This window comes from Chaetura pelagica, unplaced genomic scaffold, assembly GCF_000747805.2.
Source record: "Chaetura pelagica isolate M959 unplaced genomic scaffold, ChaPel_1.0 scaffold11, whole genome shotgun sequence".
Classification (NCBI taxonomy): Eukaryota; Metazoa; Chordata; class Aves; order Apodiformes; family Apodidae; genus Chaetura; species Chaetura pelagica.
The window spans coordinates 3289753-3310117 of NW_009952694.1; the positions used below are offsets into that span (position 1 = coordinate 3289753).

Below are 20365 nucleotides of genomic sequence, written 5' to 3' on the forward strand. Positions count from 1 at the left end.
TTCCTGCTTTTAGACTGTTTTACCCTTTCACACCTAGTTTTGGAAGTTTTTGTAGTTTTCCTTCCTCTCTTTATGTCTTGTGTTATGGAGCACTTTCCTACTCTGTTTGCTTCTCTGACTACCACAGCTCTTTAGACCATTTATATGTCAAATATCTGTATTTTTGTATAGGAAGTCTCTCAGCACTAACACACCAAACTATTAACATTTCCATATTTTTTTTCCCCCCCTCCCCAACATTTATGTTCATTTTCCTTTTTATATCTGATTTAGGTCACTGGTAGCATTAAGGAGAACCCTAACATTTAGAAAACAATAAGAAGAAACAATAATCTTTCTATAATATTACTTGTAGCTTGAGTATGAAAATGAGGGTTGCACAGCAGTTACAGGTTGAACTTGAGGGCATTAATTATAATTTCAAAACAAGCATATAAATGTAAGCACCACATATTACCTCTACATTATAGTATGATGGTAGTCTATCTCCCAAAAGAAGGTTATTTCTTATGTCATTTGAAAGCGGAGTCGCTACAGCAAATATATTAACTAGTTGATCAACAGTTATACAGAGTTGTTATGGATGTGACTAGAATTAGCTTTTTAGTAGCCCCTCCTAGACTTTAATGGCTGTGCATATAAGGCTAGTAACAAAGAGTAACACTTGCATGGCTTACATCTTAAAATAGTGCCTTATTTTTCCTATGTGCTAGGTTTACTTTTATCTTGGAATATAAATAGGAAATTAATTATCTTTATGTCACTAGAAAGGATTATAATGAATTATAAATTGTTTAGGCACTATCTGAACTTCCTCAAAAATTTGCAAACATGAAACACAATTCAGCTGTTGGTCGTAGACAGTTTTAATATCCTTGATAATTTTTTAACTCTATCACCAGAATAATTTTACCTCTAACTTCCAGAATAATGCCAAGTGTGTAAAGCAAAAAAAGCATAAAAACAGAGCACAGTCTTAAAAATCTAGAATAGAAATTACAAGTATCATGAAAAAAAAACAACAAAAAAACAAAAAACAAATCTCCCTATAGCATAAGTATAACCATTTGTGCAGAACATCAACATTAAGACATGAAATAAGAGTTAACTTAAAATTGCTATTTAGGTGTATAATCATATGTAGTGAGAAATGGGGAACTGCATTTTAATGAGAGCCATGGATTCTGTTTCTTAAAAGAGAATGAAAATTAAAGACCTGATAGAAAGAAACAGAATATTTTCCATTGACTTCAGAAGGATGTGGATCATGCCCTTAAAGTAGCAACCCCTTTAGTACTGACTGCTGAATTTATAGCACTTCTTTATTTTCTCTAAGCATAACAGCATCCATTCATCACACTGCAGTAACAAAGCTGTAACCTGATATATGACAAATATTACAAGCTTAATGGCTGATGTGCATTACTGACGAGACCTGCTCACCATTTAGAAAAGATTGGCACTGAAGGATTACTGAGCAAACACAGCACCTGAAAAAACTTGCATGCAGGAGTCTGTCATCAGGTGTGTGATCGAGGGCATTATCTGAGAACGCTGGCTCTTATCTTCGGTTGGAAACTGCTACGATTGCCAACAATTCTCAACAAAGAGCTTCCGTCATGGAAGGCTGAGACACCGAGCCAGTCTGGTGATGGTTTACCTTCCCAAGGCTTCATTCCTTTTTATGGATCACCTGAGACCAAGCAGCACACCAGTCTTTAATAGCTTAAATAGCAGGACAACCTAGCAAACTGATGACAATCAAGGGAAAACCAATCCTTTTTGGTAGAAAGACAAGATTCCAAGCATTCCCTCACGGTAACTTAGAAAGACCTACTTCTAAAACTGCATTTTCCCAGACAGGATGCTGAGGAAAACTTTCTTGTCCCTGATTCTTAGCATTTTGCAATGACAGCTAACTAACCCTATATTAAACTATTCACTAGTGATACAATTGTTCTCAGGAATACCTTAAAAACTTTGTCTTCTCCACTTTATGAAACACTAAGTACAATTTATAGTATAAAATTGTGGAGAAAGTCCATGAAAATTGCTATTTGTACAAAACCATACAGTTCTTTTCCTAGCAATATTGCAGCTTTGAAAAATTATTATTTGCAACGTGAGCTGTTGAAATACTGAAGGAGGCATTTTCTTATTCTCAAAATGGTGACAATATATTTCATTTGCACAGGATTTTAAAAAATGTAATGAAAGGTTTTGGTTTGCCTTTTACATTCTTCCTAAGGAAAATCTAAATAAGATTTGACATTTTAATTGAAGTACCCATTTATTAAGAAAAGATGAAAAAATGGAGATTAAAAACTTTAATATGTTGTGATCCATAAAACATGAAAGCCTGAATATTATGCAAGTATATTATTACATGCTTTCAATGGTAGAGACATAGTACTTCAGAATTATGAAAACAAAGCCTTAAATGCTAATTAGTTACTGCCTTTTTTTTTTTTTAGCCACAAAATGGATTATTTTAAATCAGACCGGCAACCAAAAGAATAAATATTACTTATATACTAAATAGTAATTAATACCAAAGACAGGCAATATTTCCAAATAAAAGTGGTTTAAAAATGAGCTCTTAAAATGGCTAAGACATTTTTTATATTATACATGATATTATACAGGAAACGATTTAATTTATATTTTTACTTGAAGACATAAGTGAAATATTTTATTTGTTTTAAAATGGGTTTTGCAAGTAAAAGAAGGTACATTGATAAAAACTTGTGCTAAGTCAGGATATGTGGGCTAGAAAAATGAGTTGCATTAAGAAGTGTTTGAACAGCAAGTAATCTGAGCCCCTACTTAGATTAGGAGGCATCAGAAGTATTTGTCCCAGTTGCAGAGTTCAACTGGTACAAAAAATATGAATACATGTATTGGGTTTGGCTACCAAATTCCTGTGATGCAGAGGTATATGCTTACTTTGGAAAATTTTATTTATCAGATTAAAATAACCTCTAAAAAAATCTTCCTCTTCTTGAGACACTCAGTGCATGATGGCCAGCTGCAAAACAACATATATGCAAGTCCAGGCAAACCCAAAATATGCAAAATACAGACAGAAGGCAAGCTGCAAAAAGAAAATATAACACATAGGAATTGATCTTGTATTCATAACTGGAGCCAATGCTTCAGCTAGAGACACTGCCCTGTGTCCTACACAAAAACTCCAGAAATGTGCTGTGAAGTGTCTGTCAGTTGAGTGGTACAGACACTTCCTATGCTGCAGAGATGGAATGCAAGGGGACGTGCATCTGTGCTCCTATGCACGCGTTCCTGTACGGAGATGCAGTGTGTTGTGCACGCACTACTCTTGTTACAGATGTTTTTATAATGAAATAAAACCATTTCTATTGTATTAAAGTTAGTATTGTTACTTATAGGATAAAGAACCGCAGCAGACTGCAAGTATAGTTGCATAAGCAAAGAACATGAAAACTATAAAACCAACCTCAGATGTATTTAGAATTATATTTCCTTTGAAGAGGCAAATAGCATAGCAGGCAAAAGAAACTGGTTTTCACAGTTTGATTTAGAGTCATACAGAATGCAATGGGCCCTGAAATATAAGTTAGCATTGTACTGAATACTCTCTTCTAAAATATTTCCATACTTGATGCTAATTCCTCATTTTACTTTGTTTTATTTAAGGTACATTCTGTAGAAAATTTACATAACTGTAAAATATCCATAGCTATTGTCATTGGGTTTTTTTATTTTGAGTTGGGACATTGCTTTAGATAAATAGTTTCTCCTCCATGGTCAACCATAGTTATTCTCAACATCTAGTTTACTAAATTTCTTTCAGAATATGAATTATGATATACAGGAAGACTTCAACTTGGGTAAAGAACATTACAAAGGGAAGAGGCGTTGGAAATGGTGTTAGAGATGAATGATCAGCATATCTGGCAGTTACTGCTGCAATGGTAGCTGTACAACTCGATAAAAAGCCTCTCAGAGGAAGACTCTTTCTAACAAAGATGAATTTTACAAGTTTTATAATGCTGTTAATCTTCCAACATTAAAAAAAAAACACACCAACAAAGCAATTTATTAGTAAAAAAAAATGAGGATACCTGTATTGTCAGAGTATGGCATCATACGAAGTTGTTATTAAAACTATTATAAATAACATACAGTTGACCTACTCTGAAAACAGGAAAATTACCAATATTGAAAAATTTCTACCTATTCTAATAGACAGTTTTGCTACATCTTTGTAATTTAAAGTAATGAGCAAATGTATAGAATGTAATCATATGTATATAATGTATAAATGTATATGTATAAAATGTACATAATGTGTATATATATTATATAGACAATATATATTATGTATGTATTACATATAATTATATTCAATTATATACATAATATATATTATGTATATATATTATATAAAATATATAATGTATATAATGTAAAGCTCAATTGTTCCTGAAGTCAAAATGTTTTATTTTGCATCTGCATTTCTAGGAGTTCAAATTGAGCAAATTACATATAAATAATTAAAAAGATTGGCATAAAATAGACAAAGCTGTGTTTTCAGATGTAACCAATGAAGAAGATTAAATTAGATGAGGTAAAGACATGCTGATTAGAAAGAGTTATAATAGTGTCATTATAAGTAAGTATAAAATACAGTCTAAGAAACATGCTAAATATATGCTGTCTGGTTAGTTAGGGCAAGAAGTAAAAAATGAACAAGAATTTTTTCTCTTGCCCACTTCTGCTTTAAAAAGAAAGCTTTTTGACCTAAACCACTACTGTTCATTTTCACACGCATGGTTCCTACAACTTAAATAAAAATGCTTTAGTTTGCATTTTACGCCATCTGCCAGGTATTTCCTGTGAACATCCCATCTAAAATCTCTTGGTTCTAGTTACGGATGTCTGTAAAAACCCTGGCAAAACTGTAATTCTAAGCTTCACGAGCAGCCATTTTAAACAGAAAGCTGGTTTCGTTGTGTTGACAATCACATTTTAAACTGATTTCTTCCAGATGAAAAGATGCTTTTTCAAACAATGTAATAAAAGTGTAAAGTCAGCTGTTCTAAGGACATAAAAGTGATTTATCTGTTCTTTGGTTACTGTTTTTTTTCCCTTGATACAGTGGAATTTTCCTGTTAAAGAACAGGTTAAGAATTAATGGCTACTAGAAGCCCACATAACAGAGAAGTAAATAGCAATTTGCCTATTAAGGAACCACAATACATAACTGCAATTAACCTTGCATCTCGTGATGTATCACTATTGTTTCTGAAATGGCAAACGTTAATGGCTGGGTTTGCATAACAGATAAATAGTTAATTGTGACAGCTGACAATGTTATAATCAGGTTTCAAAGCTATTACCTCTGCTAAGAGAGAGGTTTCAGATGGATTTTAGATTCTTTTATCTGTCTGCAGCTAGGCGTGACAGCCTTGCACCAGGTCAGATTTGGGTAGTGCCCCCACCCCTCCATCTGGGTTGGAGTGTTTCTCCTCTTTTGAAGACAGGTTTAAGTTCCATAGACTCTGATGACACTTTATATATACCAATTCAGAACAAGCAAGCTGTGAAGAGACAGATCCCTAAAAACCAGCATGATCCAAAAGTACGACTTCAGCCCAATTTACCCACTTCATCTTAGAACAGTAACTCATTAAATCCTTGCTCAGAGGATACGCAGCCCTGGCTGTGACTCATCTCAGAGGGGTCTTGGCTCCTGACCTGAAACCTTCTCACTAGCTGAAAATGTCTGCACATCCCTGGGTGAGCAGAATAAACCCTGGAGAAAGGCAGCACGAACAGCACACCGTGTGTGAGCTCTTCCCGGCTTTCCGACTGCAGATGGCTCTGGGCTCAGCAGCCCGGCTGCCCCCGGAGCGGGAACGCACCTGGCAGCACAGCAGGTTCGGGCTCAGCTGCAGCACCGCGGCGCTGCCTGTACACCTCCCATTCAGCTGAATTCTCCGTTGTCCCAGGTGCAAACCTCTGCTCAGAGCACCAGGGAATGCTGCCGTCATTGCTGTGAAATAGTGCAGCCCCTCATGCTGAACGAGACACTGAAGTGGGAGAAATTTGTGGCCATTATCCCAGGCCACCAAATTTGGCAGATAATGTTCTTCCCATTCAGAGAACATAAACACATGGAGAGAATCCGATTATAAAGCACAGGATGATATTTTCTATACACTAGACTTATATAAGTTTTTTTTGAAACATAAGATTGGTCTATTTAAACAAGAGGAATGAAACAAATAGGAACTTAATGTGGTAAAATAATAAATATTCTTCAATGATAAAGTAATAAGGACTAAAAGTAAAAGTTCTTCTGATTTTTTGCTGACTAGAGTAGTTAGATAAAAATTAATTGTAAACAATTACTGCAGGAATCTTTTTACTCTTGTAAATATAAGCATCTTATAATGCAGTCATCTGATTCCAAACTAAGTCTTGTAGGAGCTATTGCTATAAGTACTAATAATATAAAGAGTTCTATTAATGTTATATTAGTAGAAAATAGAGATACTCAAGAAATCACAGCTTTAAGACTAAACTAAACTGATTATGAAAAGATTAAGACTAAAAGAATCTGATTATGAAAATATCTGAAATTTAAAAAATAAATCAAACCTTAGATGTTTAAAAACACTGAATTGATACACAATGTAAACAGGTGAACGGGTGTATCTTCAGCAACCTTAACAAATGATAATTACTGACACCAAGAAAGGTCTGGCCTGTTTAATTCTAAGGTGCTTAAAGATTTACATTATTTTTTGGCGTTCTCTTCCTACAGGAAATACATGACCATACGTTTCATCTTTAAAGCATCTGATTCTCAGAAGTGATTCTCTAGAAGAGTGTGCTTGTTTACTTTGCTGCCATATATACCAGATAAAATATTTCAGGTAAAATGCCTGTCCATCAGTTAGAAAAACATGGTTAGCCAAATCCTGCCCTTAGTTGCACTGGTGCAACCTCGTATTTCAGAGAGCTACACACATAAAACTGGGAATAGAAGTTTTTCACATTCCAGAGCCATTTCTTATGTTTTCAAGTGTTAACATATGAAGATGGGGGTAGGGAACCTCCAGTCAGGAACAGAGAATTCCTGCCTGAAGGGGATGATGAAAACCTCATGACAGTAACATCACTGTAAATACTGCTAACTGTCTGGAGACAACACAATACACTGAACAGGGCACTAGCCTTGCTGTCAAGATACCCAGCTTCAGGCTTAAAAATGCCAGTACCTCCATGTAGGCCCTCAGACAAACTACTTAATAACATGGATTGCCAAATAAGTCTTCAGACCTCTTCTGAATTAGGAGACTGTATCAAAGAATGTAATTTTATGTCTAATGTGCACATTTCTCAGAGCGCTGGTATTAACAAGCTATCATGGGCAAACAACCAACATGGGTAAAAAACTGTCTGGATGGCCAGGCTCAGAGAGTTGTGGTGAATGGGATTAAATCCAGCTGGCAGCTGGTCACTAGCGGTGTTCCCCAGGGCTCAGCACAGGGTCCAATTCTCTTTAATACCTTTATCAATAATCTGGGTGAGGGGATTGAGTGCATACACTTGGGTCACAACAACCTCATGCAATGCTACACGCTTGGGGAAGAGTGGCCGGAAAGCTGCCCAGAGGTAAAGGACCTGGGGGTGTTAATTGTCAGCTGGCCGAGTATGAGCCAGCAGTGTGCCCAGGTGGAGAAGAAGGCCAGTGGCATCCTGGCTTGTATCACAAATGGTGTGGCCATCAGCACTAGGGAAGCAATCGTACCCTTGTACTCAGCACTGGTGAGGCTGCACCTCAAATACCATTTCAGTTTTGGGCCACTCACTGCAGGAAAGACATGGAGGTACTGAAGCGTGTCCACAGAAGGGCAGCAAAGCTGATGATGGGTCTGGACAACAAGGCTCATGAGGTCTGTCTGAAGAAACCAGGGTTGTTTGGCTTGGAGAAAAGGAGGCTGAGGGGAAACCTTATCACTCTCTAGAACTGCCTGAAAGTTGGTCTCTTCTCCCTAGTAACAAGCAATAGGACAAGAGTGAAAGGTCTCAAGTTGCACCAGAGGAGGTTTAGATTAGATTTTAGAAGAAAATACTTCACTGAAAGGGTAGTTAAACAGTAGAACAGGTTGAATCACCATCCCTGGAGGTGTTTGAAAGACATGTGGATGTGGTGCTTAGGAACATTGTTTAAGCACTGGACTTGGTAGAGTTAAGTTAATGGTTGGTAGAGTTAGGTTATGCTAGGACTTGATGATCTTATAGGTCTTTTCCAACCAGAACAATTCTGTGATTCTATGATTTTGTATTGGGCTGCTCCATGAGAACTACCTCTGTACATACTCTAATCCTAATCTACTTGGTCACATAGGGCTTTACACTTCAGTATCCCTATCAGTAAAGTTGAGATAATAATGCTGTCTTCTGTGAAGTGTTTTGAGACCTTTAGGTGAAAAGAAAAAGTATTATCTTTGTTTCATTATTGACTAGTGTTGCAAAAGCATCCAGTCACTTGGGATTGTTGGCCAAACTCCACTGGATTATGAACTGGTTAATTTCTATCTACTTAGAGATTGAAAATGCATGAATATTTCATAAATAGGCACGTGCAGACAGATGTGCACAGATTTTAAAACATAATGAGGCAACAGAATTTCCTGAGAATTTTGCTGTATTTACTGGGATATTAGACAAAATTGAATTATCAAATGTGAATGTTATTTTACGAAAAAAAAAAAGCAGAATGCACATCACCTTCATATAGATATAGAAAAGACGTCTCCTTTGTGGCTATATTTGATCTAAAACCTTGTAAACATAATATGAATCACTATCTTAAAGTGAACTAGCAGGAAAATTCTATCAGTCAAATTTTCTGCCTTCCCCTTCTCTGATTTTGACCAAATGAAACTGAAAACAGAAAGACCAGATACTACACGTAGGTCTATATGTAAGACACAGGGTATAGTGAGAGTAAGTGGTATCAAGAACAGTTACAGGCAAAGCAGATCTGTTTCTCTGTCCACATATGTAATGGATTATGAAGAAAATCTCCTTCTAATTACCAAGAAGAAATTCTGAAATTCTTTTATCATGGGGCACCTGCAGGCTAATATGTATGTTAAAGCATCTTTTTTCCTTTCACTGCAGACCTGTGAGCACCATTCCCCACAGGGCCATGTGAATCCTGCCGTCCAAACTGCACAGGCATGAGGGTGGCTGCTGAGGAGTGTCAGTTTACCTGCAGAGGGACTATAAGAGCCAAGTCTCAGCCAGTAGAAAAAATGGCAAAGCAAAAGGAATCGCTTCCAAAAGTAAATGGACAGATTAAACAGTTGGTAATTTTAATTTCATACCAGAAGAACTTGCCACATTTCTACCCAAATTTTGCAAGCTCATGCTCCTCAAAAATATGCAAATACTAACTTTTCTAACACAGGGCATTTATTTGAAGATGTGCAAAGCAAATTTTTATTCACAAAAGCCAACAGATTTCACACAGGTTCACAGTTCAAGCCAACACACCGTCCTCTACAATTTCAATTACAGTCCTCAATTCAGCAAGGTGTTATAGAACTTAATTGACACTTCACATTTCAGATTATATTTCACAAAGGAATGTGGTAATTATTTTTTATACTCGAAATCACAGGTTTCTAGTGGATTCTTCAATGGGTAAACAGTATGGCAGGAAGATACCAATGTAGCATAATGTGACCCACAGAATAACTCTACACTATGTAGGATAAAGAGAAGTAAAAATAGCAATATACTATGGACCATGGGGATGCATCAGGACAGGTACAGGTAGATATTTGCACCCTTTTTTTTTTTCATTTTCAGCCTCATTTTAGCAAGGCTAATGCAAGCATTATGAATTCCTAAGTGTGAGACAGGCCAGTAGTACTAGAAAAGTGATGGATCCATGTGTAGATATTCCTGAAGTACAAGTGCCAGCAGACCTTCCTCAGGGTTCAGGTGGAAGTTACTGTTCCTGTAGTGGGGGCAGAAGAGAAAAGGTGCCTGTACTTCAGTGTGCAAGATCACAGTCTTTGAAATTGGCAGTGGAGGTGGGTTTCTACTGGGACACCAGATCTTGAAGGTAGAAAGCAAGCAAGCAAACAAGTTCACTTCTGCTACTCTTGGGATGAAGTGCTAACAAGAAACCTAAGTGTGGGACAGATAGCTGTAGGGGGGAAATAACATCTTAATCCACCACTTCTGCTTGCTTCAGAGTACTTAAAGCAGAGCCTGAAGTCTGGTGTTTTGATACCACAGGAATTTATGCCTCCAGTAAGTGGAAATGAATCTCTGCTTCATAACTGCTCGCTGGGAAAAGGGATTTCTGGCATGACTGACCATGTCACATTTCCCTGGTAGGCAATTTCATTGAAGGATTCATGCAAAGAGTAGCCAAGTATTTGTATCTTGTATAACAGTTATTTGGCAGCCTTTTGATAGGGATCCTCAACCCAGCTGGAAGAGCACACATCCAGTTGGGCCCCTGGATTGGACAGTGATGATTGCTGGTGAGTGCCAGAGGCCAGTGCTTGCCTGCAGGGCTGGCAATCCTGCAAGTATCCTTCCTTGACCTGTTGGCAATTAGAAGCAGCAGAGTATCATCTGCAGCCAGCTGCAAAAGCCAGGCCTCAAGACCACTGCTGTAGTCTCTGGAGAACTTGTTACCATGACAGAGAGATGATGGATAGAGGCAGGACAAAGGAGAGTGCTAGCAAATTCCTTAATTGATGAACGATTGCTGTTATCATATAAAACAGGAACCCTCCAGCTTCTGCATGTTTGCTGGTAACTCAGCACTCATCCAGCTCCAACTTAATCTTGGCCATTCTCCCACCTACCCCACCCACAGCTGACAAGATTTCTGCAGTTTTATAACCTAATCCCACTAATGTATGAGTCAGAGTATCGCTTATTAAAACAAAAAAAAGGTGTGTGGTCATACAGACAATTACAGAATGCATGGTAAGGTGGTGCTAAGACAGTAGTAGTTATAAAGCTATTGGGCTGTGTAAACGCAGAGATTAATTGCTCCTTCCAAAACCAAATTCAACATAAATAATCAAATAACTCACTAGAAATAAAGAAACCTGAAATGGTCAATGACAACTGTGTTTTGCACTTTCCTGGGACCATCTGCTTCTAGGAAAGGCTAACAGCACTTTGAACTGGAACTTATTCAGTGTTATATAACTGGAAACCAGGACACTGTTACCCTTTCTATTTTGGGCAAGTTAACCAACAAATGAGAAAGTAACAAGTTTCTTGACTGAGTGCCTACCAAAAAAGCCAACTGCAAATCAGAACATTTACTGATAAAATTATGAGCCCATGAAAATCCAAGTTTATAAGAACTAAGTTATTTACAGACTTGAAATAACAACATTCATCATTTTAATGCTTTAACAGTGCAGATGGGCATTAATTTTCCATTCTTAATATGAGACACAACACCATGTGTCTTTAATATAAATGCAATGTATACATACATTCAGCTAGAGTGTTGGTCTATTCTTACATTTTGGATTCAAACCTAAGTCATAACCAAAGAAAAAGTGAATGAATAAAAATGCAGTCAAGGTGATGATGATACAAAAATCGATCATTTAACACAATCTAAGCACTTACATGTAGGATCTAAAAAGAACAAAAAGTTTTCTCTATTAATGGTTTCAGGTAATCCTGTATCCAAATATTTTCCCTAATAAACATTGGATTATTTTTATGTTGGCTATAAAGCTGTCACTCCTCAATAAACAGATATGCTCCTGGTGGGTTTATCTCTGCAGTCAAAGATCTTTTCAATTTACGCATCATCTCCTATGCAAAACCAGAGTGGCTGGGATGCAGGGCTCCTGGTGGATCCAGCTGAGCAGAGGTTGCTCACCACCTGAGAGGGTCTGTGCCACTGCAGCCCCTGCACAACTGGCAGCAACTGGACGCAACCAACACAAGTTCACAAAAGCCCTGAAGTTAATACTGTGCCTCACTTTTATAGAAAACTGTGACCTTTTATGCTCTGCTAGACTGAGAGCCTTCCTTTAGCAGGTCTCAATTAAATTTTATGTTTTGTGGCTCTCATTTTCTTGTAAGACGAGAAAAGAGTTCAAGGGATGGATCCTTCTTTGAAGAATTCAATTCCCCATGGAGAAAATTTATTTCCACATAAAGAGTTACTCAAAGTTTGGGGGAAGGGAGCTTTTGCAGGACTTTTTTTCTGTGATGGTTTGTTATTTTGGCTGGTTGGTTTGTTTTGTTTGGGCTTTTTTTTATCTGTTGGGCTTTTTTCTTTTTTTTTTTTTTTTGTTAAGAAATTTCTGATATTTTGTGAAGATAAAGCAGTATTCAGATTTTTTTAAAAAGACACTATTCCATTAGTTGTTAGACTGGAAATATTCCCTCTGTCCTCTTCATTATAATGAGGGGAAAATCCGATGGATGCTCAAAGAAATCCTGGACATTGTTTGTAATGAAGCAACTTTCCATGAAATCATCAGATTGCTACAGTGATCCTGTGGCAACATAATACTATCTAATTTTCAGTAAGAGGCATTGCAGCAAATGAAAAAATTGCATATGTATTCATAAAAGTGGTAAGTACTTCCTAGGCTGATTCTGCATACTTAACCTCAACATAACAATGACAGAGAATTAAGGTGTTGGGAAGTGTCCTACCTGAACTGAGCTCCAACATTCTAGCTCACTGTAGCTGCTACTATTGAAAATATAAATGAGCATAAGCAACATTCCCAAATGTAAACATTTTCTGGAGCAGACCATTTGTAATATTTCTTTTCCCACTGTGTTCCTTTATTTAATTAGTTTGTTTTGTAGTCAAATTGACATAAAATCACATATACCAGTAGGGAATTGTGATTGCTGGTGACAGATGCTTAGAATCTTTACAGTCAATGTACACCTAGTTAGATATTTTAGACAATCAGTCTTAAAATGCCAAAACTGAACAAGGTACTGCATAATGCTAATATGAAATAAATATGGGGTATGAATTAATTTCTTATACCCTTCTCCAAGATTTACACACCTGAATCTGAACACCTCATAAATTGTTTTTGTTTGTTTGGCATCTAAGTACAAAGCCCTTTCTTGACGCTCTCTTCTGCATATTTTTGTGGTCACTCAAGGATGGGGTATCAGGATGTTAGCTCTAGCCTGACACTTACCTCGATTAAAGGCTAGTTCTGGAACAATTCCTGTGGATAACAGGTTTAACTTTAAGTATCAGATCAGTCCCATTACATTCACTGGTTTTAACTGGACTGCTCATAAAAGTAAATGTATATTTAAATGCCTTTCTGGATCAGAAGCCAAGTCTCTTGAAGGAGCTCAGGCTTGAAGCAGTGTTATCTGCTGAAGCCAGTATGATTCAGGTGATAAGAACCATAAATCCATAAATTTTCCATATTCTGTCAAACTCAAAAGCTGTGGAATTTACTCACTTAGGTCATGGACACCTTGCCTACCGTAGCTACTTGGAAACAAATACTTCACTGAACTGGTAATGGCTGAGGTTGATCTAGTTCAACCAGAGCAAGGAGATAGAAGAGCCTAGGTATTGCACTCAGCTGGTGCGGGCATCCTGCTCCCAGTACCAAAGCAGAGTTTGCCCCAGCATCACTGCAGAGCTGTGCATCCTGGTCTTTGAACACATCCTGATAGCAAAATTTGGTACTGTGAGTACCAAAGTACTACCAAGACTTTTTAAATTGTGTTCATTATGTAAGACTACATGGTTGCCAAAATTGTGGCAACTGCAAAAAGAGTGGAATACAAAGAGGATCTAATGTCTGGAAAATGGGTGATTAAAAAAGGTCACATACAATTGACAATTTTAAAAACATATACTCTTACCCTTCTCGCTGGAAAATAGTCCTAAAACAGTCCCCCAGGCTCTTGTAACTGGTCGGATCAGTTTTCCCTCTTTGAATTTGGAACCTAAAAAAATACAATTTACATCACAGCATGAGAAGCTAGGGATTTTAGGTCACTTTAAACTTTCCAATTATTATGTAAAAGGAGTTTTAAAAGGGTTTTTTAATGTATCTGATTCATTATTATATACAGTTCCTGATATACTTATTAACACTGTTTTCACAGAAGCTGTTAAACTAAGGAAAAATAGACCTTTAGTAGTAACTCTTTTTGTAGTTTATGGAACTCACAGTATAGCTATCACCTTTGACATTTACACCTCTTTCTAGTTGTTTGAAAAATAGACTGTTAACCCTCTGCCTGATCCAAAGTCCATTGAAACTAGTAGAAGTCTGAGTCAAACCCTGTTTTTGAAAATCTGAAATGGAATACTATCACGTATTTCACAATGAAATGAATCCACTGTGCAGTTTCTTTCTTTTTATATCTGATGCAATTACAATGAAAATCAACCAGAGACATGACCAGAAATTAGAGCACCATTCATTTGTCATAACTGAATTATAAGATGAACAATAAAAGAAAGCAATGAATTATTTTAATTAAAACCTTGTTTTCTCTATTCACATTTTGACAACAATAAAGATTTCAACAGGAAGCTTGTGGCCTTTAAAGGAAAATCAAGATTACACTTTAAGATTGTAAACATCCTATTATTTATGATTTATGGATAACAACAATAAGTTTAACAAACTATGTTATTTTACAAAGTATCTCAGTCAGATTAACCTGTTTCTTGTGGTTTTAAAACTGCAGCCAACACATTCAACTAAACAGTACAGAGAAATTTTGATATGTTTTTAGCAATAACATTTCTTTTTAAACTGCTAATTACTGTATAGCACTCACAAAACCAGAATATTGATGTTAGCAATTACATTGTGCAATAGCACTGTATCTGGCAATCACTAAGTTGGCATTATCACTAAGTATAATAATAATTTCAGGAATTTCAAGGAATAACTGACATAGTCAAGTACATCATATGCCACAGGTATGTTGCTGTTCTGAGAAACATCTGTTGCTACTTATTCTAATGATTATCCTGCATCTTATTAATATGTAACAAAAAAAGGTATTTTTAACTCCTTGTTAAACAGCAGTGTTCTCCTCCTCAACATAATTCAGTCGGGTCACATTGAGGTTTGTATTGTGGCAAAAGGCATTCATTGTTTTGAACATCAGTATTTCCTAAGCTGTGTTCTGTGCTAACAGATCTAACATTTTATTCACTCTGAGGAAAAAATTTCCAGTGATGTAATACAATTCTTCAGGCAATTATGAAGGCAAGCCCACACCTTTTTTGAAAACAGTTAGAAGGAAACACTGAACCCCTCCATAGTCCTAATAAAAGTAGTTCAGGCACATCTGGGATCTCTATCTGGGGTAACCTCTTTTATTAGCACTCGAACTTGCTGCCAACTTGGCAGAGAGGAGAATGCTATTCAATAGGCTTACACTTAAATAAGAGCTGATGCATAACATTTTGTCTGAAAAGAACCCATGGGAAGGCTAATAGCTGTAAATGCCTCAATGCCATCCCACGAAGTCCAACAGTAATACCAGCTACAGAAGCTTTTACATTGTGGCCATCAAGCAATCAAAATCATAACAGAAAGGAGATTCTCTGAACATTTTGATATATGTAAGACTTGACTTTTCACACCCTTCAGCTCAGAAAAAAAATTGGCTTGTTTTTGTTTAAAGAAATTATGCAAAAACTTATCAGTAAATGAAGTTTTAAAAAAATATATCTTCCTTAATGCAAACTCTTTTCCTCAAGTTTCAAGATTTGGCCTGCCTGTAAACTCAGAACAAAGCATCACTGCTTCTAAACCATCCTTCGAATAATGTGCCTTCCCTCTCTTTCACACAGCAAAAGCTCAGGCATGTTCTACCAGCACTTGTGCTGTGTTCCCCACTAAGTCACACACACACAACCGTTTGTAAAACTCGGGCTTTAATCCCAGAGTCACTGTTGATCTCAACAACATGCTGAACACACTTCACATAATTTTGTTTTACAGTTACACAGTGTTAAATTCTCAAAAAAATTTTTAATAATTTAATACAAAGACACCTTGGATAGCAATAATGAAAATAATGGCAGAAGAAATGCAATAATACCATACATAATTCATGTGCATCAGATGAAGGATAACTTTTTGATGAAGAAGTTAAATCAAAGGAGGCTTATATTTGTCTCAGTTTTTCTTGTTTTAACATAGATAAAGCTTTAGTATTAAATGAGTCCATTTGTAACACTGAGTCACACAAGTAACATATTCTTTCCTCTAGGGTTTTTGGATCCATTCCTTCCCTAGTAAATCTTTTTTATAGCTTTAACAGCGATCCTAAAATACATGCCAATTATGTGCTTCAACCTAGATCTGCAAATTGGGTCCTTTGATTCAGAATTGCTTGCCTCAATAAAATAATGTGTAACTTTTTAATGAACTAACTAATTGATCACCCGTAGTTGTTATAAGAAGCTCAGGGAAGAGCTGAAAAAATGTTTGTTCGTTTTTTTGGAGGCAGCAGCAGCAGTCTGCATTAGCAATCCTAATAATACAGAAGAGTGAAAGCATTCACTTCAAAAAACAACCTGGCCTGTTTTTAATGATTGTTTAGAGGAATGAACACAAATGGGGGAGATATAATGGCTTTCTCTGCTTCGAATCCATTCCTTTCTAAATCATTATAAAAACCACTGAATTTCATGCATTTTTGAAAGCTGGATGCCTGCCTTGCATGTTGTTAGCTTTGCTAGAACAAAAAAAAAGGATAAATTTTACTATAAATATAATGCGAGCAATAACTTCTCATCTAATTTATTATTCTTAAGTCTGAGAAGAGGAACGTGCAGGCAGCATTCTCAGAGGTGCCAAACAGCCATGTGGGCAGAGAGGCTTTTCCAGGACTGAGATGAACATGAGCCTCTCTACTAGCACACAACAAGCACCAGAAGTCACTGGCCATTTCCACATGGTCCGTGTTTACTTTAAAAATGATCATCAGGCTAATTTGTGTTCCCTCTCATTTTGCTATTTCTTGGCTTTCTGGCCAAAAGGCTGTGGTGCCAAGCACTCCCACCCTGGGACTGCTCATAGAGTCTTGGGAGGCACTTTGGTTCCCAGATTACCTCTTCCTATCCAGGACCTCCTGCCTCCTCTCTCAGCTCCTCCTCACAGCTCCCACCTCCAGCCCCCACGCCACCGGGGACCTCGCAATCTCCCATTCTGGCTCGTCGCAGCAGCCCACACGGCTCTGACTGATCACAACCTTTGCAAATTGCTTGGTTTCATGCAAAAGTGCCCTGATATTGTGAACGAAAAGAATATCAGTGTCCTTTCCTGTTCACCTCAGAAGACACATGGTTGGGATCTCAAAAAGCAGAAATCACACAAAACCATGTGAGGTTTTGAGGTTTGTTCAAAAGGCAGCACCTTCCTTGAAAACTCTGCATGATCTAAAAATGTGGAAATATTTCCACTTATCTACACTAATCAGCACTACAAATTATGAAATGAATACCTCTGAATTATTAGTGTTTTGATAGCATGAGAGACAGCATTTTTAATGGTTTTAACAGCCCTTGATTAATAACAGTTTGTACCTGAAATACCACAATACAGAAGACGCTTGAGTCCTTTCATCAGTCTTCTGAACCACTGACTTTAATGAGTGATATGCCATGTTGTGGAGCAATGACTCTACATAAACACACGTATCTGTTTCCAATGACTAACTTACAGTTCTTGTTGGTTTTATAATAGTCAGTGTTTTATTCTGAGTTTTATAAAATCCTCAGTTTACAGGATACTTTCCTGCCTCTCCTCCTATTGCAGAAGTCCTCTAACTAGTCTTTTCTAACATAGTCAATATCTCCATGAGGACAAGCAGATATGTGTGTGCTTTCTGAAAAATAAAATAAAATAAGTTATCTCTCTCTTTAATAGTTGTTAAATTTTTTTTCAAGCTTGCTGAACATCTCAAAGTTGTTTTGTGGATGTCTGCCACTACAGCATCCAGGTGTTTCATGTTTAAAGTCTGTTCACCGCAATGTTACCTAGCAATCCTCTCCCTTTTGTTTATTGATCTGGGCTGGAGAAAGATTTCCAATTCATGCTGAAATTGTTTTAGTTATCTTAAAACCTAAAAGGAAGAAACCAACATTTTCATACCTAGATTCAAGTAGATAGTGAGCAGTTAAATCCCAGCTATGTACAACAAGCACGATGCGATGTGAAACAGACTACACTCACCAAATTCATGCCACTGGGTTTGCAAAGAATTCACACGTAAATTCCAGAATTTCTTGCTGCTTTTATACAGTGCTGCTGACTAGTTCCTTAGCCACAAAGTTCAGAGGGAAAGAAAAACACTGACTCAGGAGGCCAGGCTTTACACCATGTTGCAATGCTTGCCAACAAGTGGCAGTCTTAGCTGTATTTTCTTTCTCTTCACATAACTAACTAGAATTTTATTGTATGTTCTACTCAACTCTGGATAAAGCTCCTAATATTTCCCTCCATGACCAGGACAGTATCAATGCAAATAATCTCAGGTACTGAGGTCATTAGATGCTATTAAGAAAATGACAGAGTTACCTGGCATAACAACAAACCAAATAAAATGTTACATTTTGAATCAACTTTTAAATAAATGTACAGCCTATGGAAAGCTCAAAACATTTATAACTTTTTTGCACTTTTAGTAATTCCGTGATTCCACTTCTAGCTGTGCTTACCCCTACTAGCATAAATTGACAAAAATAACTACATTATAATTAATTTTATTTATTTATTTATTTGCTAACTTAAACGTTTATTCAGGTTCTACTAGTAGTTAGTGATATCTACGGATACTTAGATTTCATGCAAAAATTTGCACGCATCAGAAAATGGATCTTGATAATATAATTTATTTCACCTTTTGGTTCTTTGAGTTGCTTATGTTACTTATAGGATAATAACTAAATTGACAGTATAATTCTATCACTTATTTTAACAGTAAATCATATGAGCTGTTGAAGAACTGAATATTAGATTGCAAAGCAAAAAAATAATTACTGTAAGCCAAAGATATAAATTTTCTTAGTGCAGAGGTCATATTTTAAGTATTATACTCCTATGTATATTTTACTGCTATGATGTTTATTTAACTGCAAAAAAACCACGTAAGAATACAATAAAGCAGTAACATAAAGAACAAGCAAAAATATAACTTGTTCCAATCATTCTCAAAAGCATTATGATTGTCGCCATCTATTCACAGAATTTTTCATCCAGTTCCTATTTACTTCACAATTAAAAAACCAGGATAATGGGTAGGCAAGTATTACCAAAAACAATGTAAAAATTAATCTACATTAATTCCACTTTGTTGGAATTCATAATGCTTGTTAATTTACTTCTATGAGTTTTGGAGGAGCACTTTTTTCAAGAAGAAGAAATAAAGGAAGAGTAATGATTAAAATAATTTTAAAGATACCCTGGAAACCAAAAATTCTCTGCAGAGATTACTTTTATGTGTGTTAGAGCATCAACTACTAGGTATGATGGTCTAATAAAAACCTACCAGTCACAAACTAATGAATTCTAACATTTATCAAAGTATTTATCAAAACTGCAAGTCATAAATTTGTTCATTTCACATCTGACATCTGACTTACTGCAATTCAGATTGGTTTTTCTTTCCTATTCCTGTCTGATTGGTTATCCAGCAACCTGTACTTTGCCTCTCACAAAAAAAATATCTCAGAAACTGCTATGACATATAAGTAGGGCAAAAGGAAGAAATGTTACCCATAGATGAGAAAGAAGTACTTGGCTACATCTGAATGAGTACACACACAGTAAAAGTTAGAGCTAGATCAGCAACAGACTTAGCAATTTTCAGCAGAATTTAGATGGAACAGATTTGCTATTATCACCAAATTTGAATCCAACAAGATCATCAGTTTCTACTGCCCTTTAGGTTGCCTAAAACAAATATATATAAACGCTCATAAAACACTTGGTCTAAACTCCCACTTGTTTGTAAGGTTGGACTTCCTCCATGCTATATTCTTAGGAGCTATACTCCATGTTTCGAAAAAAGCATCCATGAAAAAAAAGATCTTTTCACCTTCTTTCTGACAAGGCACTAGGAAAAGGAAGTGGTTAGACACCAACTTGACAGAGGAAATGACAATATTGTAGTTTCTATTCCTCAGACTATTCAGCTGCTGATAGTTAAGGATCACCTCCATCACTTGTTTTGCTTTCAGCCTTGATGGTAAGAACTTCTTCCCATGTGTGGCTTACTCTGAGCTTACAGTTTTAAAAAAATATTTCTCTGCATCAAATGCATCATTGAATAG

At 36.5% G+C, this 20365-nt stretch overlaps 1 protein-coding gene across 1 annotated transcript in view; it reads right to left on the bottom strand.

Moving 5' to 3' along the window:
• Positions 1-20365, bottom strand: part of SLC25A21 (solute carrier family 25 (mitochondrial oxoadipate carrier), member 21) — a 111189-nt gene that overhangs the window by 51700 nt on the left and 39124 nt on the right. Inside the window, exon 2 of the mRNA XM_009993865.1 lies at positions 13921-14004. Within this exon, the coding sequence (XP_009992167.1) occupies positions 13921-14004 (84 nt within the window). The remainder of the gene's footprint in view (positions 1-13920; positions 14005-20365) is intronic.